At 40.8% G+C, this 21841-nt stretch overlaps 1 protein-coding gene across 2 annotated transcripts in view; it reads left to right on the top strand.

Annotated features, from left to right (window-relative positions):
• Nucleotides 1–21841, top strand: part of TMEM232 (transmembrane protein 232) — a 274691-nt gene that overhangs the window by 119883 nt on the left and 132967 nt on the right. For both annotated transcript variants that reach the window (XM_060416083.1, XM_012179047.5), the window contains exon 12: nucleotides 9538–9716. In XM_060416083.1, coding sequence (XP_060272066.1) covers nucleotides 9538–9716 — 179 coding nt within the window. The remainder of the gene's footprint in view (nucleotides 1–9537; nucleotides 9717–21841) is intronic.

Here is a 21841-nt window from a genome sequence, read left to right as displayed (position 1 = left end):
TAAAATGTTTTCTCAGGTCGTTTTTCTCTTTTTTCTCTTTCTGGGACCCTTATTATGCAGATGTTGGTTCATTTAATGTCCCCGTGGTCCCCTTGGCTATGCTTGTGTCTCTTACCTTTTTTCCTTCTGTTCTGCAGCAGCGGTTTCCACCATGCTGTCTTCAGCTCGCACATCCGCTTTTCTGTCTCAATTACTCTGCTGTTGATCCCTTCCAGGGTATTTTTCGTTTCAGTCACTGCATTGTTCATCTCTGTTTGTTTGCCCTTTAGTTCCCTACATCTTTGTTATACGTTTCTTGAACGTTTTTGATCCTTGCCGCTGTTTTTCCCCCGAGATCCTGGATCGTCTTCACTATCATCACTCTGAATTCTTTTTCAGGTAGATTGTCTGTCTCACTTAGTTGTTCCACTGACATTATATCTCATTCCTTCATCTGGGACATATTTTTTGCTGTCTCTTTTTGTCTGATTTTCTTTGATTGTGATTTCCATTCTGCAGGCTGTAGGACTGTGGTTTTTCTTGCTTTTGCTGTCTACTCCTTGGTGGATGAAGCTGTCTAAGAGGCTTGTGCCCACTAAGAGGGACTGGTTCCTGCCCACTGATGAGTGGAGTTGGTCCTTGTCCCTCTGATGGGCAGGCCCGTGTCAAATGTTGTGTTTACCGGGCAGCTGTGTGCTTGGCAAGACTTTACCCGGCCTGTCTGCTGATGAGTAGGGCTGTGCTCCTGTCTTGTCAGCTGTCTGGCCAGAAGGATCCCAGCACTGGCGCCTACAGCTATTGGGTGGGGCAGGTCTTGATGAGAAAATGTGGCCTCTAGGAGGACTCAGTACCATGTGTGTCCCCCAGGACTACTGCGGCCAGTGTTCTCATCCTCACAGTGAGCCACAGATGCGCCTGCCTCCTCAGGAACCCCCCATTGCTGGCTGCTAGGCCTGTCCCAGATTACCAGGAGGTCACTGCTTCCCCTGCATCTAGATGCTTGTGAGACCTTCGTGTGTCTCCAGGTGTGGAGCTTCTGTTTCCTCCAATCCTGTGGAATTCCTGTGACTAAACCCTGCTGGCCTTCAGAGCCAGATTTTCTGGGAGCTCCTTCTCCTCCCATGCCAGACCCGCAGGGGCTCAGAACTCCCACTTCTGTGGGAGAACTTTTCTGGTATAAATAGTTTCCAGCTTGTGGGTTGTCCACCTGGTATGTATGGGGTGGTCTCTTTGTCTTTGGATATAGGGCACCGTTTCTGGTAGGTTCCAGCTATTCCAGCTTTTGTTGTTGCTGCTGATGGATGTTCAGCTTTTAGTTGTCATTCTGGTGTTTTTGTAACAGGAGATGAGTTCACCTCCTTCTGCTCCAACGTCTTGTCTCTGCCCTCACCTATGATCACACATACAGCATATTTAATGTGTGTGTGTTTAGGCACACCATTATCATTATAGTATACCACCCTGAAAAGAAAGAGTTAGCCTAGAATTTCTATTCATTCTACCACACATCCAAAATATATCTCAAATTTTCTCCTCATCTCTATCTCTATTTTTAACTCCTTTGAAGTTCAGGAGTTGCCAAGACTACCCTCACTTCTGAAACTACCTGCGAGTTTGGAAGTCCCCAAGAAAACCCTCAGGTTTCATGATTTGTGGGAGAATTCACAGAACTCAGCACATCCAGTTTACTCACGTTATGGTTTAAAATAGCAAAAGGATTAAAATCAGCTAGGGAAGTGATGCGCAGGGCAGAGCTCAGAAGGGTTCCAAGCACAGAGCTAGCCATTGTCCTTTCCCAGGGGAGTTATATGGATAGCACTTCCTTCTCCTAGAAACAGTGTATGACAATTTGCATAGAGTATTGTCACCCATGGAAGGTCACCAAGCTTTGGTATCCACAGTTTTTATTGAAATTTAGTTACATACACGTGACCGTCCCCAGGCTCTGACCCTTCCAAAGGCCAAGTTGATAACAATAGCCTAAAGCTCCCAGGTTAACAAAAACATTCTTATCTGACAGGACATTCCAAGGTATCAGAAGTGACCTCCCAGAAGCCAAGGGGAGAGATCATTGTCCAGCTTTACGAACCTCGAGTCTGTGCAGCTGCCACTTCGCTTATGGATTGGTTTTGTTGTTGTTTAGTCTCTGAGTCATGTCCGACTCACTTGTGACCCCATGGACTATAGTGTGCCAGGCTCGTCTCTCCGTGGGATTTGCCAGGCAACAGTACTGGAGTGGGTTGCTATTTCCTTCTCCAGAGGATCATCCCTACCCAGGGACTGAACCCGTGCCTCTTGCACTGCAGGCAGATTCTTTACTACTGAGCCGTGAGGGGAGCCCACAGATGAGCTGCAAAAAGGTGAAAATCTTCCTGCCTTCCTTGTACTCCTTTTCACCAAGAAGCCAAAAAGGTTTTTTAAACCATGAAGTGGGTCAGTTCCCTTTTTGCCCTTAAATTCTTCATTAGCTTTTTATTACACTGAGAATTAAATGCAGGCTCCTTTCCGTGGCTTACAAATTGTCCGTGATCACTGAGAGTGTGCCTCTGCAAAGGGTGTGCCTGCCTGGCCTGTCTTGTGCGATGCAACCTCAGGCACCTCGTGCCCCTGCATTCTGGCCTTTCTTCTGCTTCTCTGAACTTCAAGCTGTCCCAAGTCTGCAGGTTTCACACTTTCTGTCGCTTCCGCTGGGAACACTTTCCGCCAGCTGCTTGGATGGATAGCTCTTCTTTCTTTATTCCATCACATTTTAGCTTGAATATTGTGTCCTCATGGAGGTCTTTCTCTCACTCTGACAGGAGTAGTTCTCTTCTCCTGGTCATTGTTGGTCTCATTAGCATCTATTATTTTTACAATAATATTGTTCTGTTTATTTTGTTAGTATCTGTCTTTCTCCAGTAGAATTGAGTGTCCCTAGAGCGGTAGCATTGTCTTTATCTTTGGTACAGAATTAACACATAGCGTTGACTCGTAAGTACAGATTAAACAAATGGCTGGCTTACTCTCTGGTTCTTCCATTGTGTCTTGGCATTGATCTAGCTCCTTCCACGCTAAACGGCATTTTATGAAGATAATGTTTTAAACTAGATCTTGCATTCAGTTTTCCCTACAGTGATACGTTTGATTCTGTGGTGCCAAGTTATATTTGTCAAAATTTCAAAGGCTGTATTCTTTTATAATCATTCATATGAGTAGGAATATTCATATTTCATATTCATTGAATGTGTGAGATATAAATATCTAGACTGCAGTTAAAGGCTTCCAAAGATTTCAAACACTGAAATAAAGCATTGCTACAAAGAAAGGTTCATAAAATATTGGTTTTCCAATGGTATAATTTCTCAGTTTTTCAAGGTTTATTAAGAATTTTGTTTTGCTTCAGTTTGATTTCCTAGCATACTGTCTGCTTAGCTGCAGACAGAGACACATTTTCTCTCAGTACATTTAAGGCAACATCTTTGATAGCTGCCACAGGGTCACTCAAAGCAGAACAGAAAAGTGCCCTGTGTTGCGGTCTTGTCCTTGGATGAGAAGTTTCAGAGCAGGCATGCTTCTCAGCCAGTGTCTAAACGTCCGTGTAGAGCGCATTCTGCCCTTCATGACAGCTGTGGCAATCCTGTCTTGATAAGAACTTTTTCCTTCATTAACTGCCAGTCAGTTGGACGTCACAGATTCTCCCCACAAATATCGACAAGCAACACTTCACTGTCGTTTAAATCAACAGGTGAACAGCTTACTTTTATTTTTTTATTTTTTTATTTTTTTTAATTTTAGTTTTTTATTTTTTAAATTTTAAAATCTTTAATTCTTACATGCATTCCCAAACATGAACCCCCCTCCCACCTCCCTCCCCATAACATCTTTCTGGGTCATCCCCATGCACCAGCCCCAAGCATGCTGCATCCTGCGTCAGACATAGACTGGCGATTCAATTCACATGATAGTATACATGTTAGAATGTCATTCTCCCAAATCATCCCACCCTCTCCCTCTCCCTCTGAGTCCAAAAGTCCGTTATACACATCTGTGTCTCTTTCCCTGTCTTGCATACAGGGTCGTCATTGCCATCTTCCTAAATTCCATATATATGTGTTAGTATACTGTATTGGTGTTTTTCTTTCTGGCTTACTTCACTCTGTATAATCGGCTCCAGTTTCATCCATCTCATCAGAACTGATTCAAATGAGTTCTTTTTAACAGCTGAGTAATACTCCATTGTGTATATGTACCACAGCTTTCTTATCCATTCATCTGCTGATGGACATCTAGGTTGTTTCCATGTCCTGGCTATTATAAACAGTGCTGCAATGAACATTGGGGTACATGTGTCTCTTTCAATTCTGGTTTCCTCGGTGTGTATGCCCAGCAGTGGGATTGCTGGGTCATAAGGTAGTTCTATTTGCAATTTTTAAGGAATCTCCACACCGTTCTCCATAGTGGCTGTACTAGTTTGCATTCCCACCAACAGTGTAGGAGGGTTCCCTTTTCTCCACACCCTTTTAAAGTCATCATTGGCATTTGAAAACTGAGTTTTGAGAACACAGTTATCAGAATGTATTTTATGGTTTGTCGCTGCAGAAACACACCATATTCAGGTCAGAGATTTTAAGGTTCTAAAACATTGTTTCTCGAAAAACAATAATTTGAAATGTATGAAGGAAGGTAATCTGCGTGTGTTTCTGTCAATCACGGTGCTAAATGTGAAGACTCTAGGAGTTTAGAAGTGAATTTATAAATGGGTTAAAATCTACAGCATACTTTATCATCTTGCTAAAAACCTGCTTTTTTATTTCTGAGGTTTACACTTCCAGAATTATTCATTAAAAGCTCATAATTGTTTCTCTACTTACATTGAGTTCCGGCCTTATTTTTATGCTAATGACTCACAAATCCATAATTTCAATTCTGTTCTTTTACTTGAATTATAGCTCTGTTTTTACAACAAGCTACAGAACACTGAATATCAGATTCCCCTCACCCATCATCATGCCGCATTAATTTATCTCCTTTCTCTCCAAGCTGGCTTTTCTCTATAATCTAACTTCTGCAACTGGTTTCACTGTCGTTTGTCTCCTGAGTGTGGACACGTGCATGCCCTACTCCGTAGCAGAGGACTCTTATGAGGCCTGCCTCACGGAGTCTTCGCCCGTTCCTCTGCAGTCTCCTGCTGCTCAGGCCAGCAAAGCCCTGGATGCCCTCGTTAAACTCCCATGTTGGCCTCCCAGTTTGCTGCTTGGATAGACATGACATTTCTTGACAGTGTGAGAATTTCTTTGGTATAATAAATTAAGGACAGAAACGGTATGGACCTAACAGAAGCAGAAGATATTAAGAAGAGGTGGCAAGAATACACAGAACTGTACAAAAAAGATCTTCACGACCCAGATAATCATGATGGTGTGATCACTCACCTAGAGCCAGACATCCTGGAATGCAAAGTCAAGTGGGCCTTAGGAAGCATCGCTATGAACAAAGCTAGTGGAGGTGATGGAATCCAGCTGAGCTATTTCAAATCCTGAAAGATGATGCTGTGAAAGTGCTGCACTCAATATGCCAGAAAACTTGGAAAACTCATCAATGGCCATAGGACTGGAAAAGGTCAGTTTTCATTCCAATCCCAAAGAAAGGCAATGAATGTTCAAACTACCACACAATTATACCCATCTCACATGCTAACAAAGTAATGCTCAAAACTCACCATGCTAGGCTTCAACAGTACATGAACCATGAACTTCCAGATGTTCAAGCTGGATTTAGAAAAGGCAGAGGAACCAGAGATCAAATTGCCAACATCCATCGAAAGAGCAAGAGAGTTCCAGAAAAACATCTGCGTCTGCTTTATTGACTATGCCAAAGCATTTGACTGTGTGGATCACAACAAACTATGGAAAATTCTTCAAGAGATGGGAATACCATACTACCTTACCTGCCTCCTGAGAAATCTGTATGCAGGTCAAGAAGCAACAGTTAGAACTGGAGATGCAACAACAGACTGTTTCCAAATCAGGAAAAGAGTACATCAAGGCTGAATATTGTCACCCTGCTCATTTAACTTATATGCAGAGTACATCATGCAAAATGCTAGGCTGGATGAAGCCCAAGCTGGACTCAAGATTGCCAGGAGAAATATCAATAAAGTGAAGAGGAAAGTGAAGGAGGAACTAAGGAGCCTCCTGATGAAAGTGAAAGAGGAGAGTGAAAAAGATTGCATGGTTGGATGGCACCATCAACTCAGTGGACATGAGTTTGCACACACTGGGAGACAGTGAAGGACAGGGAGGCCTGGCATGCTGCAGTCCATGGGGTCACAAAGAGTCAGAAATGACTCAGCGACTGAACAGCCACAGCATCACACTGCTGATGAGAGCCGGATGAAGACTAGAATAGTCTTAATCCATGAAGCATGGCCTCTCCAATCCAGAAAAGTCCTTTCCTTTACAATCTTGCCTTTTATTCCATTCACAGGAAGGAAGCTGCAGTAGAAGCTAAGAGAACATAGAAAAGAAACGAGTTTAGAGATGAGAGGAGGAAGGCTCTGTCTTTTAGACAGATCTAAAATTGATATTTGAGAAGAGAGTGGAAGTTGCAATCAAGAGGCTAAGTTAAGCAGCAAATTCTTCTGAAAATACGGTTTTCCCCTTATAAGATTTTTGCCAATTAAAATCAGTGTACTGCAATAGTTGACATTATATATGGGAAGTCATGTCTGTAAGATGGTAGAACAGAAGTTCCTTGGCCTTCATCCTCTCACAGAAAAAAATAACTTGGCAAACATCCATGACCAAAAGCACCTTTGGGAGGACCTTGGAACCCAAGCAATAGGTTGTAAAACACAAATGCAACCCAAGACTCAGGAGAGCCTCTTCAAGAAGGCAGGCTGGACTTAGGTGGCCAGCCTGTCAACAGTGGTCTAACTGTGGACCTAGAAGCTCCGCTGTCTTCCTGTGAACTCAGCTCCTCCCCTGCTTGTCTGCAGTCCTGCCGCTAGCCCCACCCACCAGAGGACTTGAGAGGACCCATGCTTGCTGTGCCCTGAGTCCCGGGCCCACTGACTGAGGGCTGACCGTGAATCCTGAAGCATCTCTGAGACCTGGTTCTAGCCTCATTCTACCATGGTTCAGAAGCAGTTCTGTGCACCCAGGAAACCACCCAGGGACCTGGCAGGAGCATGCACACAGACCTAGAGGAGCTAAATCCTTCTGTACTCGATAACAGGCCTGAGAGCTGTGGACCCAGCCATGGTCCCATGACCAGCTCCAGCTCTGTTCCACACGATCCTGGAGATGCTCCCTCCCATTCAGGGACCCGCAGGAGCCAAGCCCAGTTAGGTCCCCAGTAACAGGTCAACTGACCCCAAGTGGAGAGGGAGCTGTGAGAAGAGAGGGGGATAGAGAGGATCTTAAATGGAGCTACCATAGAGAGTTCATATGAGAAATGGGTAAGGTAAAAAAAAAAACAAAAGATAAATGAGGTCAGATTAAATGGTAGACATTTGAGCAAAAGACTAATGCTGTATCTGCTCAATGAGATCTTATGTTTCGGTTCAGTCATCCAGTCATGTCCGACTCTTTGTGACCCCATGGACTGCAGCACGCCAGGCCTCCCTGTCCATCACCAACCCCTAGAGCTTGCTAAAACTCATGTCCATTGAGTTGGTGATGCCATCCAACCATCTCATCCTCTGTCGTCCCCTTTTCCTCCTGCCCCCAATCCCTCCCAGCATGAGTCTTTTTCAATGAGTCAACTCTTCGCATGACATGGCCAAAGTATTGGAGTTTCAGCTTCAGCATCAGTCCTTCCAAAGAAAACCCAGGACTGATCTCCTTTAGGATGGACTGGTTGGATCTCCTTGCAGTCCAAGGGACTCTCAAGAGTCTTCTCCCACACCACAGTTCAAAAGCATCAATTCTTCAGCACTCAGCTTTCTTTATAGTCCAACTCTCACATCCATACATGACCACTGGAAAAACCATAGCCTTGACTAGATGGACCTTTGTTGGCAAAGTAATGTCTCTACTTTTTAATATGCTATTTAGGTTGGTCATAACTTTTCTTCCAAGGAGCAAGCATCTTTCATTGTTTCCATTGTTTTCCCATCTATTTGCCATGAGGTGATGGGACTGGATGCCATGATCTTAGTTTTCTGAACGTTGAGCTTTAAGCCAACTTTTTCACTCTCCTCTCTCACTTTCATCAAGAAGCTCCTTAACTTTCTGCCATTAGAGCGGTATCATCTACATATCTGAGGTTATTTATATTTCTCCCATCAGTCTTGATTCCAGCTTGTGATTCATCAAGCCCAGTATTTCATACTCTGCATATAAGTTAAGTTGCATGGTGACAATATACACCCTGTGTATGATGCTACAGGAATTTTTATCCAAATTGAGGCTCATATGTTATATTCCCTTCTATTATTCTAAGTATGATATAATCCTCATAGCAGGATTGTAATGAGTAACTAGAATATGGACACATACTCCCAGGTATTCTATTTATAATAACAGTAATAATTTTTATTAACCTGGTTATGAAATCCAGATTGAATTAGGAAAAGTTGAAGATTACGACTTTTCAGTGTGTTTTTCTCTTTAGATTGATGATTTCAGAGTCAGACTAGCTCTCACCAGAATACCTTCCATCTCTCTTTCTGAACCTTTTCTTCCTCCTACTTCTCTTTCTTGCTTCACGTATAGTGAATACCCTCATGGTGCTCTTTGGCTAACTTAAGCTCATATACCATTTGAGACATGCATTATTCTCTAAATTTATTTATCCCATCACTATCTAAATTAGAGTTCTCTTTTCTTGAATAGTATTGCATAGCAATATATCATCTAGGTAAGATATAATTAAGATAAAGAGAAACTTCGTCCTCTTTTCTGTAAGAGAAAATGCATATTTTAAAAGTAGAACTTGGTAACTTATTTAAATTGCTAATTGGTATATAATTTTTAGAAGGAGAAGTGTATTAGACTTTTAAAAAACCTCTTCTGAATTAATTACTCCCTTCCCCTATTTCATTTGATTTATGTATCTATTATTTAAAAAATCTCCCAGCTTATAATTACATCAGTAGTTCTTGTGTGCTTTTCATATTATTTTTAAAGCTTTTTTCTTGATTCAGATGCCATATTTCATGGAGTTTGATCATTTTTATAACAGGCAGGATTTTTCTCCTATTTCACTGATTTATTATAAAAATTCACCATGGTGGTCTGTGTTTATATTACCTTAAACAAATTCCTCTTTATTTGAATTCCAAAAGTGTGTTTATAGTACATAGTTAAGAGTTTATCTTTTAACTTTTTAATTTATGAGGTATAATATTAGTTAGGTGTAAGTAACTTTTCATATGGTTAGAAGTTTTTAAATCATCTGTGAGATGTTCTAAAATTAAAGGAGTAAAAGTAATCATGGGTAAAAAAAAAAAATTCCAAAGCTCAGAATTTAAAACTTTAAAATATTAGTAAAGTCAAGTGTCCTCCTTTTTCACAATAACATACCTTAGTAAGATGAATAAAATATCTTCCCCCCAAAATGTTTCTTTTTAAACAGGTGATCAAGTGAGATGGGCTGGACGCTATGGCCTACTGTACAACCTGGAGAAAATGTCATGGGAACTTCGGGGAGATAAAGAGCAGGATGGACTTAGGAACAAAATATGGCAAATGTTACAGAAAACAAAAGATCGTGAGAAAGATGGGCAAATCTGTAACGCAGTAAATATCGCTCAGGTAAGGAATGCGCTGGGTAATCGGTAGGAAATTTTACCATCAGGAAGCATTTGTCCTCTGTCTCTGAATATCCACATCAGTGTGTATCAGTGATTCACAATTGAGAACACAATTTTAAAAATTTAATACTGACCTAATTTTAGTTAAAGAAGAGAGTTGGCAGTCTTCTGATTAAGCAGCTTCAAGAAAGGAGTTAATTTGGGGAAGAGAAGAGTAATTGTTCTGCTTTGGGCTTGTGACTTCAAGACGCATCTCTGACTAGGCTGCCTGTACATTTTAATTTGTCGAGGTTAGCCTGGGTTATGCCTAATTTTCCAGCTTTCTTATTAGTAGTGGATTAATCTGTTCTTAAAAGTGTCTCAATCTGGATAATAAATTATTTAGTTATCTTAATTTATAAGTTTACCTTTCCAGCATCAGACAATATAAGTCACAAATTTGGACTCACTACATCTAATGTCTTTTTCTTTAAAGTTAAAAATATGTTTTACAAATTCTTGGTTTTTCCATTCTGTTTGAATATATATGTAAAATCATTTTGAAACTAGCTATCCATTCTTCATAAAATATGAATATGATTTTCCAGTGATTTTTTTTAATCCATGTGATACCTATGATATTTCAAAACTCCATCAAATTTTTCCCCCTTTTCATGTCTTATTTTGAAACAGGTTAATTTGTTATCCTAAAGTATACTGTTTTTCTGTCCCTGAAAGTTCTGGTTCTTTCTAGCTTTCACAGATGCAATTATCCTAACACTGTTAATATCTTGTTTTCTAATAGTTAAGGGTGTGTTGATGTTAACAAGAAGAGCAAATAATGATTCACTCTGCTTAATTGATTGTCCAAGTGTATGGGTAGGCCATTATGGCAATACAGAATATCTACACTTCAGATCCTCCGTGGAAAACAAAACCTTAAACTCTTTGTTTTTGAATTATATATCTGATTTGGAGTAATGATCTTTATGGAGGACAATATGAAAACATGTAGTCCATTCTTGTCTCTAGATTTCTAATTTTTTTTTGTTTGTTTGAGGAAAAAGACAATCAAATTGTTTCCCTTTTAAACTACATTGTTTTGGATTTCATGGATTTGCTTTTATGCAGTTTGCTTCAGCTTTTTCTTGGTTTTGGAGTGAGGAACACTGAAAAAAGAGAAGAAAAACAAAGAAAATTATTGTACCTATTATAGTGATGACCGCTATATCACCCAGTATTCTCTTTACTGCATTATAGGAAATGAATCCTCCATGTGCTCTCTGAACCTTATTATTGATTTTATTTTGTATAAGCTACCTGCTGAAGCTTAAAAAAATAGTCAAAGTTTTAGCCATTTTCTAAGAGAAATAGAAGATGATTAATTCATCTTATTTGGTCTTATTATTTTCTTTTTTTCCTGCTTCCATGATTCTTTCAATTATTTATATTATTATCTGGTTTTGTACCTATTTTCATATGCCATTTCATATCTCAAGTGGATAATATTGTAACTACATAAATAAGCTAACTCAAATTTGTCATTTCTATAATTAGAATTCTATTTATATGCCTGTTTTCAAGGCCAATCACTCAATGTAAGATAGCTTCTTTCTTCAAAATTTTACTAAATTTCTATAGATAATTACATTTGAAATTCATAAGTCAGTGAATCAGACATGGCAAATATTCTTTAGATGCTAGATCCAAGTGAAGACCTTATTACCCAGCAGTCAGTTCTGAGAATAAAGGAGTAAACAAAGGCTTAACCACTAGATGTGCTAATTAGTTTTCGATGCTTAGTGAGACTTCCAGGGATGCTTTCGTTCATTTTAAATAGTCAGTGTGTGAGGAAGGCAAGTTTTCCTTATAGAAAAATCTAAATTAAAAATTTGTAAAAGCAGGTATATCAATTTATGTGTAATACATATTTAATATAAAACAAGCTTAATTTGTATTAGGTAGTCTAACAAAAGGTATAATTTACTATAGACCTGTTTCACATATAGGTTAAATAGAGAGAGCTAGACATATTTGAATTATTAAACAATATAAGTAATTATATAAATGATAAATTAGAAAATATCTAGTTGGTTGAATATCACTTAATTTAGTTTATTTTATTTAATATTGAAATATATGAGTATATAAAGTGAGAAATTATATAAAAGTCTAGTTTTCATTCCAATTCCAAAGAAAGGCAAGGCCAAAGAATGCTCAAACTACCGCACAGTTGCACTCATCTCACATGCTAGTAAAGTAATGCTCAAAATTCTCCAAGCCAGGCTTCAGCAATACATGAACCATGAACTCCCTGATGTTCAACCTGGTTTTAGAAAAGGCAGAGGAACCAGAGATCAAATTGCCAACATCCACTGGATCATGGAAAAAGCAAGGGAGTTCCAGAAAAACATCTACTTCTGCTTTATTGACTATGCCAAAGCCTTTGACTGTGTGGATCACAATAAACTGTGGAAAATTCTGAAAGAGATAGGAATACCAGATCACCTGACCTGCCTCTTGAGAAGTCTGTATGCAGGTCAGGAAGCAACAGTTAGAACTGGACATGGAACAACAGACTGGTTTCAAATAGGAAAAGGAGTACGTCAAGGCTGTATATTGTCACCCTGCTTATGTAACTTCTATGCAGAGTATATCATGAGAAACGCTGGGCTGGAAGAAACACAAGTTGGAATCAAGATTACCAGGAGAAATATCAATAACCTCAGATATGCAGATGACACCACCCTTATGGCAGAAAGTGAAGAGGAACTAAAAGCCTCTTGATGAAAGTGAAAGAGGCGAGTGAAGAAGTTGGCTTAAAGCTCAGCATTCAGAAAACAAAGATCATGGCATCCGATCCCATCACTTCATGGGAAATAGATGGGGAAACAGTGGAAACAGTGTCAGACTTTATTTTTTTGGGCTCCAAAATCACTGCAGATGATGACTGTAGCCATGCAATTAAAAGACACTTACTCCTTGGAAGAAAAGTTATGACCAACCTCAATAGTATATTCAAAAGCAGAGACATTACTTTGCCAAGAAAGGTCCGTCTAGTCAAGGCTATGGTTTTTCCAGTGGTCATGTATGGATGTGAGAGTTGGACTGTGAAGAAGGCTGAGAGCCGAAGAATTGATGCTTTTGAACTGTGGTGTTGGAGAAAACTCTTGAGAGTCCCTTGGACTGCAAGGAGATCCAACCAGTCCATTCTGAAGGAGATCAGCCCTGGGATTTCTTTGGAAGGAATGATGCTAAAGCTGAAGCTCCAGTACTTTGGCCACCTCATGCGAAGAGTTGACTCATTGGAAAAGACTCTGATGCTGGGAGGGATTGGGGGCAGGAGGAGAAGAGGATGACCGAGGATGAGATGGCTGGATGGCATCACGGACTCGATGGACGTGAGTCTGAGTGAACTCCGGGAGTTGGTGATGGACAGGGAGGCCTGGCATGCTGCGATTCATGTGGTCGCAAAGTCGGACACGACTGAGTGACTGAACTGAACTGAATGTCATATGAGTAGAGATTTGAAAAATGCTTATGTGTTGGTGCTTGCCCTTTCTTGTTTTCTGGGATCCTGTAACTGATATGTAAATAAGTCAGAGTTAACCAGGTAGATGAGAGATAACGTGGCAAAGAGACAAGCCATCCTAGCTTTTCAACGTCCCCATCTCAAAACTAGCTGGTCCCTGGCCAGCTGAATTTTCCGGTAGTCACGTATGGATGTGAAAGTTGGACCATAAAGAAGAGTGAGCACCAAGGTACAGATGCTTTCAAACTATGGTTTTGGAGAAGATTCTTGAGAGTCCCTTGGACTGCACGGAGATCAGACAACTGAATCCTAAAGGAAATCAGTCCTGAATGTTCATTGGAAGGACTGATGCTGAAGCTGAAGCTCCAATTCTTTGGGCCACCTGATGTGAAGAGCCAACTCACTGGAAAAGACCCTGATGCTGGGAAAGATTGAAGGCAGGAAGAGAAGGGGATGACAAGGACGAGATGGTTGAATGGTGTCATCGACTCCATGGACATGAGTCTGAGCAAACCCTGGGAGACGGTGAACGAGGGGAAACCTGACGTGCTGCGGTCCATGGGGTTGCAAAGAGTCGGACACCGCTGAGCGACTGAACAACAGCCTGACCTGACAACGGATCACAGACACATACACGAGAGCAGAAGATGCATTCTGCTGTGCCCAGCTCTGATTGTTGATCTTGGCACTGTGGAACTAAGCGAATGTTCATGTTCAGTCTTTATGTTTCAGAGTTGTTGTTGTTGTTGTTTTAATGTAGCAGTTTTAATTAGTAGTTTTCTAATTGACCACTAAATAAATGAGACTTTCAGTTCAGTTCAGTTGCTCAGTCGTGCCCGACTCTCTGCGACCCCATGAATCACAGCATGCCAGGCCTCCCTGTCCATCACCAACTCCCGGAGTTCACTCAGACTCACGTCCATCGAGTCCGTGATGCCATCCAGCCATCTCATCCTCGGTCGTCCCCTTCTCCTCCTGCCCTCAATCCCTCCCAGCATCAGAGTCTTTTCCAAAGAGTCAACTCTTCGCATGAGATGGCCAAAGTACTGGAGTTTCAGCTTTAGCATCATTCCTTCCTAAGAAATCCCAGGGTTGATCTCCTTCAGAATGGACTGGTTGGATCTCCTTGCAGTCCAAGGGATTCTCAACAGTCTTCTCCAACACCACAGTTCAAACACATCAATTCTTTGGCGCTCAGCCTTCTTCACAGTCCAACTCTCACATCCATACATGACCACTGGAAAGACCATAGCCTTGACTAGACAGACCTTAGTCGGCAAAGTAATCTCTCTGCTTTTGAATATGCTATCTAGGTTGATTATAACTTTTCTTCCAAGGAGTAAGCGTCTTTTAATTTCATGGCTGCAGTCACCGTCTGCAGTGATTTTGGAGCCCCCCAAAATAAAGTCTGACCCTGTTTCCACTGTTTCCCCATCTGTTTCCCATGAAGTGATGAGACCGGATGCCATATCTTCGTTTTCTGAATGTTGAGCTTTAAGCCAACTTTTTCACTTGCCTCTTTCACTTTCATCAAGAGGCTTTTTAGCTCCTCTTCACTTTCTGCCATAAGGGTGGTGTCATCTGCATATCTGAGGTTATTGATATTTCTCCTGGCAATCTTGATTCCAACTTGTGTTTCTTCCAGGCCAGTGTTTCTCATGATGTACTCTGCATAGAAGTTAAATAAGCAGGGTGACAATATACAGCCTTGACATACTCCTTTTCCTATTTGAAACCAGTCTGTTGTTCCATGTCCAGTTCTAACTGTTGCTTCCTGACCTGCATACAGATTTCTCAAGAGGCAGGTCAGGTGATCTGGTATTCCCATCTCTTTCAGAATTTTCCACAGTTTATTGTGATCCACGCAGTCAAAGGCTTGGGCATGGTCAATAAAGCAAAAAAAGATGTTTTTCTGGAACTCTCTTGCTTTTTCCATGATCCAGCAGAAGTTGGCAATTTGATCTCTGGTTCCTCTGCCTTTTCTAAAACCAGGTTGAACATCAGGGAGTTCATGGTTCATGTATTGCTGAAGCCTGGCTTGGAGAATTTTGAGCATTACTTGACTAGCATGTAAAGTTCATTGAAAATGTTATTTTTTTAATACTCATTTTTTAGCATTTGATTATTTTGTTTGGCTGCACTGGATCTGGCGTGTGGGGTCTAATTGCGCTAGGGGCTGCTTCATCGCAGCACACGGACTCTCTAGTTGTGGCACGCAGCTTCAGTTGTTGCAGTGTAGAGACTCTCTGGTTGTTTTACATGGGCTCCAGAACTTGTGGGCTCAGTAGTTGTGGCATGGAGGCTTGGTTTTTCCACAGTGCGTGGAATCTTCGTTCCCCTACCAGGGATGGAACCTGCTTCCCCTGCATTGCAAGACAGATTCTTGATCATTGGACTCCCGGGGAAGTCTCCTTTCATAATTATTTCTTAAAAGGCACTAGTAGTAACAACTAAGGTTTGTTGGGCATTTACTGTGTGCCATGTGCTAAACCCTTTACATGCGTTCATTATTTAATCCTCACAAAAGCCTCATATGATGTATAAGTTGTTACAGTATTGATTTTCTTGGGGATGGTTTTGATAGGCACCTGTAGTACAACATTACAAACCTCCCTCCATAGTTCATCAGGCACTCTGTCTATCAGATCGAATCACTTGAATCTACTTGTCACTTCCACTGTATATCATAAGGGATTTGATTTAGGTCATACCTGAGTGGTCTAGTGGTCTTCCCTACTTTCCTCAATTTAAGTCTAAATTTGGCAATAAGGAGTTCATGACCTGAGCCACAGTCAGCTCCCAGTCTTGTTTTTGCTGACTGTATAGAGCTTCTCTATCTTCGGCTGCAAAGAATATAATCAATCTGATTTTGGTGACCATGTGGTGATGTCCATGTGTAGAGTCTTCTCTTGTGTTGTTGGAAGAGGGTGTTTGCTATGACCAGTGGCAAAACTCTGTTAGTCTTTGCCCTGCTTCATTCTGTACTCAAGGCTAAACTTGCCTGTTACTCTAGGTATCTCTTGATTTCCTACTTTTGCATTCCAGTCCCCTATAATGAAAAGGATGTCTTTTTTGGTGTTAATTCCAGAAGATCTTGTAGGTCATCATAGAACTGTTCAACTTCAGCTTCTTCAGCATTACTAGTTGGGGCATAGACTTGGATTACTGTGATATTGAATGGCTTGCCTTGGAAACAGAGATCATTCTGTCATTTTTGAGACTGCATCAAAGTACTGCATTTCAGACTCTTTTGTTGACTATGATGGCTATCTATTTCTTCTATGGGATTCTTACCCACAGTAGTAGATATAATGGTCATCTGAGTTAAATTCACCCATTCCAGTCCATTTTAGTTCACTGATTCCTAAAATGTCGACTTTCACTCTTGCCATTGAAAGGTTGTTGCTGAACGAAAAGATGCTGGGATTCTTGGCCTTTGGAGGAGAAGAATTCAATCCAGGGCCAGAGACGAGGCTTGATCGCTCAGAGCTTTTGTGTAATAAAGTTTCATTAAAGTATAAAGGAGATAGAGAAAGCTTCTGACATAGGCATCAGAAGGGGCAGAAAGTACGCCCCTGCTAGTCTTCAGCTGGATGTTATATAGTCACCAGCAGTCTGTTAATGAAAGAAAGGAACGTCATAAAACTCAGAAAGGCACCAGGCCCCTCCCCCATAAGATGAATTTTGGGGTAATCTTGGCACCAAAAGGTTCATCCTGGGCCATAAAATGATTACCTTGAATCTTGAAGAAGGCGAGATCACCACACAAATAGTTTCATTTACCTAGATTAGGGGAACAATATCTGAATATAACATACTGGTTTGTCAAGTAGGTTCTGAGCCATTAGGCAGAACCGACTTGAAGACAGAGTTTGGGGTAAATGCATAGCACATTAGCATAGCTTAAGACAAACATTTTCGTGAGAAAAATGCATTGGTTTGACAACCTCAAGGTTTGAGAATCGTTAACTTCAGGTGAAACCAGGTGTCATTATGGCAACACAGTATTCTAAGAGAAACCTCCTTTCAAATTTGTATAGAGAAGAAAAAATATCATTAGTTTGTTTTCTCCTGCTGCTTAATTGAGATAAAAATGTTTGACACTTGCAGGCTATTTCCTCCAGTTGGAGACCCCCAGCCTTCCTGCATGTTACCCTCTCACCATCTCCTGTTTGACTGCTTCCAATTTACCTTGATTCGTGGACCTAACATTCCAGGTTCCTATGCAATATTGGCCACCTCATGCTAAAAGTTGACTCATTGGAAAAGATTCTGATGTTGGGAGGGATTGACGGCAGGAGGAGAAGGGGACGACCGAGGATGAGATGACTGGATGGCATCACGGACTCGATGGACGTGAGTCTGAGTGAACTCCGGGAGCTGGTGATGGACAGGGAGGCCTGGCATGCTGTGATTCATGGGGTCGCAAAGAGTTGGACACGACTGAGCGACTGAACTGAACTGATGCAATATTGTTCCCTTTACAGCATCTGACTTTACTTCCATCACCAGTCACATCTACAACTGGGTGTTGTTTTCATTTTGACTCAGCTTCTTCATTCTTTCTGGAGCTATTTCTCCACTCTTCTCTGGTAGCATAATGAGTACCTACCAACCTGGGGAATTCATGATAAAAGTTCATGAGAAAAGAGGAGATACAAAAAGAATGAGAAAAGAAGAGAAGTGGGAAAAAAAGAGTTTATGAGAAAAAAAGAGACCTGGGCAGTTCATTAGAAAAAAAGAAGTGAAAGGCAAAGGACAAAAGGAAAGATATACCCATCTGAATGCAGAGTTCCAAAGAATAGAAAGGAGAGATAAGAAAGCCTTCCTCAGTGATTAATGCAATGAAATAGAGGAAAACAACAGAATAGGAAAGACTAGAGATCTCTTCAAGAAAATTAGAGATACGAAGGGAACATTTCATGTGAAGATGGGCTCGATAAAGGACAGAAATGGTATGGACCAAACAGAAGCAGAAGATATTAAGAAGAGGTGGCAAGAATACACAGAAGAACTGTACAAAAAAGATCTTCATGACCAAGATAATCACAATGGTGTGATCACTCACCTAGAGCCAGATATCTTGGAATGTGAAGTCAAGTGGGCCTTAGGAAGCATCACTATGAACAAAGCTAGTGGAGGTGATGGAATTCCAATTAAGCTATTCCAGATCCTAAAAGATGCTGCTGTGAAAGTGCTGCACTCAATATGCCAGCAAATTTGGAAAACTCAGCAGTGGCCGCAGAACTGGAAAAGGTCGGTTTTAATTCCAATCCCAAAGAAAGGCAACACCAAAGATTGTTCAAACTACCGCACAATTACACTCATCTCACACGCTAGCAAAGTAATACTCAAAGTTCTCCAAGCCAGGCTTCAACAGTACATGAAATGAGAACTTCCAGATGTTCAAGCTGGATTTAGATAAGGCAGAGGAACCAGAAAGCAAATTTCCAACATCTGTTGGATCATCAAAAAAGTGAGAGAGTTCCAGAAAAACATCTATTTCTGCTTTACTGACTATGCCAAAGCCTTTGACTGTGTGGATCACAATAAACTGTGGAAAATTCTTCCAGAGATGGGGATACCAGACCACCTGACCTGCCTCTTGAGAAATCTGTATGCAGGTGGAGAAGCAGCAGTTAGAACCGGACATGGAACAACAGACTGGTTCCAAATAGGAAAAGGAGCACGTCAAGGCTGTATATTGTCACCCTGCTTATTTAACTTCTATGCAGAGTACATCATGGGAAACACCGGTTTGGATGAGGCATAAGCTGGAATCAAGATTTCTGACAAAAATATCAATAACCTCAGATATGCAGATGACACCACCCGTATGGCAGAAAGTGAAGAGGAACTAAAAGCCTCTTGATGAAAGTGAAAGAGGACAGTGAAAACGTTGGCTTAAAGCTCAACATTCAGAAAACGAAGATCATGGCATCTGGTCCCATCACTTCATGAGAAATAGATGGGGAAACAGTGGAAACAGTGTCAGACTCTATTTCTGGGGCGCTCCAAAATCACTGCAGATGGTGACTGCAGCCATGAAATTAAAAGCTTACTCCTGGGAAGGAAAGTTATGACCAACCTAGATAACATATTCAAAAGCAGAGACATTACTTTGCCAACAAAGGTCCGTCTAGTCAAGGCTATGGTTTTCCAGTGGTCATGTATGGATGTGAGAGTTGGACTGTGAAGAAGGCTGAGTGTCGAAGAATTGATGCTTTTGAACTGTGGTATTGAAGACTCTTGAGAGTCCCTTGGACGGCAAGGAGATCCAACCAGTCCGTTCTGAAGGAGATCAGCCCTGGGATTTCTTTGGAAGGAATGATGCTGAAGCTGATGCTCCAGTACTTTGGCCACCTCATGTGAAGAGTTGACTCATTGGAAAAGACTCTGATGCTGGGAGGGATTGGGGGCAGGAGGAGAAGGGGACAACAGAGGATGAGATGGCTGGATTTCTTCACCGACTCAATGGATGTGAGTTTGAGCAAACTCCATGAGTTGGTGATGGACAGGAAGGCGTGACGTTGCGATTCATGGGGTCGCAAAGAGTCGGACATGACTGAGCAACTGAACTGAATTGAACTGAGTGTTACATTTTAGGTCTAGAGTCATTTTGAGTTTATTTTGAATAAGGGATAAGAAAATGTTCAAATTTCATTCTTTCAATGCATCTGTCCAGTTTTTCCAACACCGCTTCTTTCAGAGACTGCCTTTTCTCCATTGCATGTTTTTGCTTGCTTTGTTATCAATTAATTGACTATCTGTGTGTAGGTTTCTTTCTGGGCTCTCTATTCTGGCCATTGATCAGTATGTCTGGGTTTTTGGGGTTTTTTTGCCATTATTGTATTGCTTTGATTTCTTACCCCAGTTCAATCCCTGGTTCAGGAAGATCTCCTGGAGAAGGGAATGGCAACCCACTCCAGTATTCTTGCCGGGGAAATCCCATGGACAGAGGAGCCTGGTGGGCTACAGTCCGTGGGGTCGCAGAGTCTGCCATGACTGAGTGACTGACCTTTCTTTAGTACAATCCGAAGTCAGGAAGCATGATGACTCCAGGTTTGTTCTTTTTTCTCAAGATTGCTTTGGCCATTTGGGGTCTCCCATGGTTCTCTACAAATTTTGGAATTATTTGTTCTAATTCTGTGAAAAAGATCACTGATATTTTGATAGGTATTGGATTAAATTTGTAGATTGCTTTGAGTAGGCAGGATGGAAATTTTGACGATATTCTTCCAATCCATTGTCACAGGCCATCTTTCCACGTATTCATATCATGTATATTAAGTTCCTTCACCAGTGTCTCATAGTTTTTAGAGTATAGGTCTTTCCCCGCTTTGGTTAAGTTCATTCATGGGTATTTCATTCTTTTTGATGTAGTTTTCAATGGGATTATTTTTTTTGCTTTCTCTTTCACATAGTCCATTATTAGTGTATAGAAAGCAGCGGATTTGTGTATGTTAACCTTGCAGCCTGCAACTTTACTGAATTCAATTATTAGTTTGAATTGTGTGTGTGTGTACTTTCAGGCTTTTCTATATATAGTATCGTATTACCTGCAAGTGAGTCAGACACAGCTTAGCAGCTGAACAACAACACCTGCAAGTAAGGAGAGTTTCACTTCTTTCCTCCCAATCTGGATGCCTTTTGCTTATTTTGTCTGATTGCTGTGGCTAAGACTTCTAGCACTATGATAAACAGAAATGGAGAGAGTGGGCATCCTTGTTACTGATATTAGAGGAAAGGCTTTCTTTTCTTAGCCAGTGAGTATGATGTTAGTTTTGGGTTTTCATAAATGGCCTTTATTTTGCTGAGATATTTTCCCTCTATACCAACTTTGTTGAGAATGTTTATCATGGATGGGTGTTGAATTGTGTCAGATGCTTTCCCTGTGTCTACTGAGATGATCACGTGGTTTTTATCCTTCATCTTGTGAATGTGGGGTATCACGTTGATTGAGTTGCTTAAGTTGAACTATACTTGCTTTCCTGGAATAAAATCTCACTTGTTGATGGTGCATGGTCTCTTTTATGTTTGTTGAATTAAGTTTGCCAATATTTTTGTTGAGGATTCTTACATCCATATTCCTCAAAGACAGTGACTTGTACCCTCCTTTTTTGTGGTGTCTGGTTCTGATATGAGGGAATGGAGGCCTTGTTGACTTGCATTATCCTTTTTTGTGGTATCTGGGTCTGATATGAGGTATTGGAGGCCTTGTCGAGTGAATTTGGGAGTGTTCCTTCCTCTTTATTTTTTTGGAATAGTTTGAGGACAGGTATTAACTATCCTTTTCATATTCAGAAGAATTTTCCTGTGAATATGTCTGTTTCTGGAGTTTTTTGGAAGATTTTTGATTCCTGATTCAATTTAATTTCTAGTAATCAGTCTGCTCAGATTGTCTATTTCCTCCTGATTTAATCTTGATAGATTATAGGTTATATGTTTCTAAAGGTTTATCCCTTTGTTCTTGGTTATGCAATTTGTTGACATTTAACTATTTACAGTATTCTCCTATGGTTTTTTTCTCATATTATTTGTAACTTCTCCTCTTTCATTTCTTATTTATTTGTATCCTGTCTTTTTTTTTTTTAATGAGCCTAGCTGCAGGTTTA

This window comes from Ovis aries, chromosome 5 (assembly GCF_016772045.2).
Source record: "Ovis aries strain OAR_USU_Benz2616 breed Rambouillet chromosome 5, ARS-UI_Ramb_v3.0, whole genome shotgun sequence".
Taxonomy (NCBI): Eukaryota; Metazoa; Chordata; class Mammalia; order Artiodactyla; family Bovidae; genus Ovis; species Ovis aries.
Note: the sequence above shows the minus strand (reverse complement) of the source record. Positions and strands in the feature narration are given on the sequence as shown.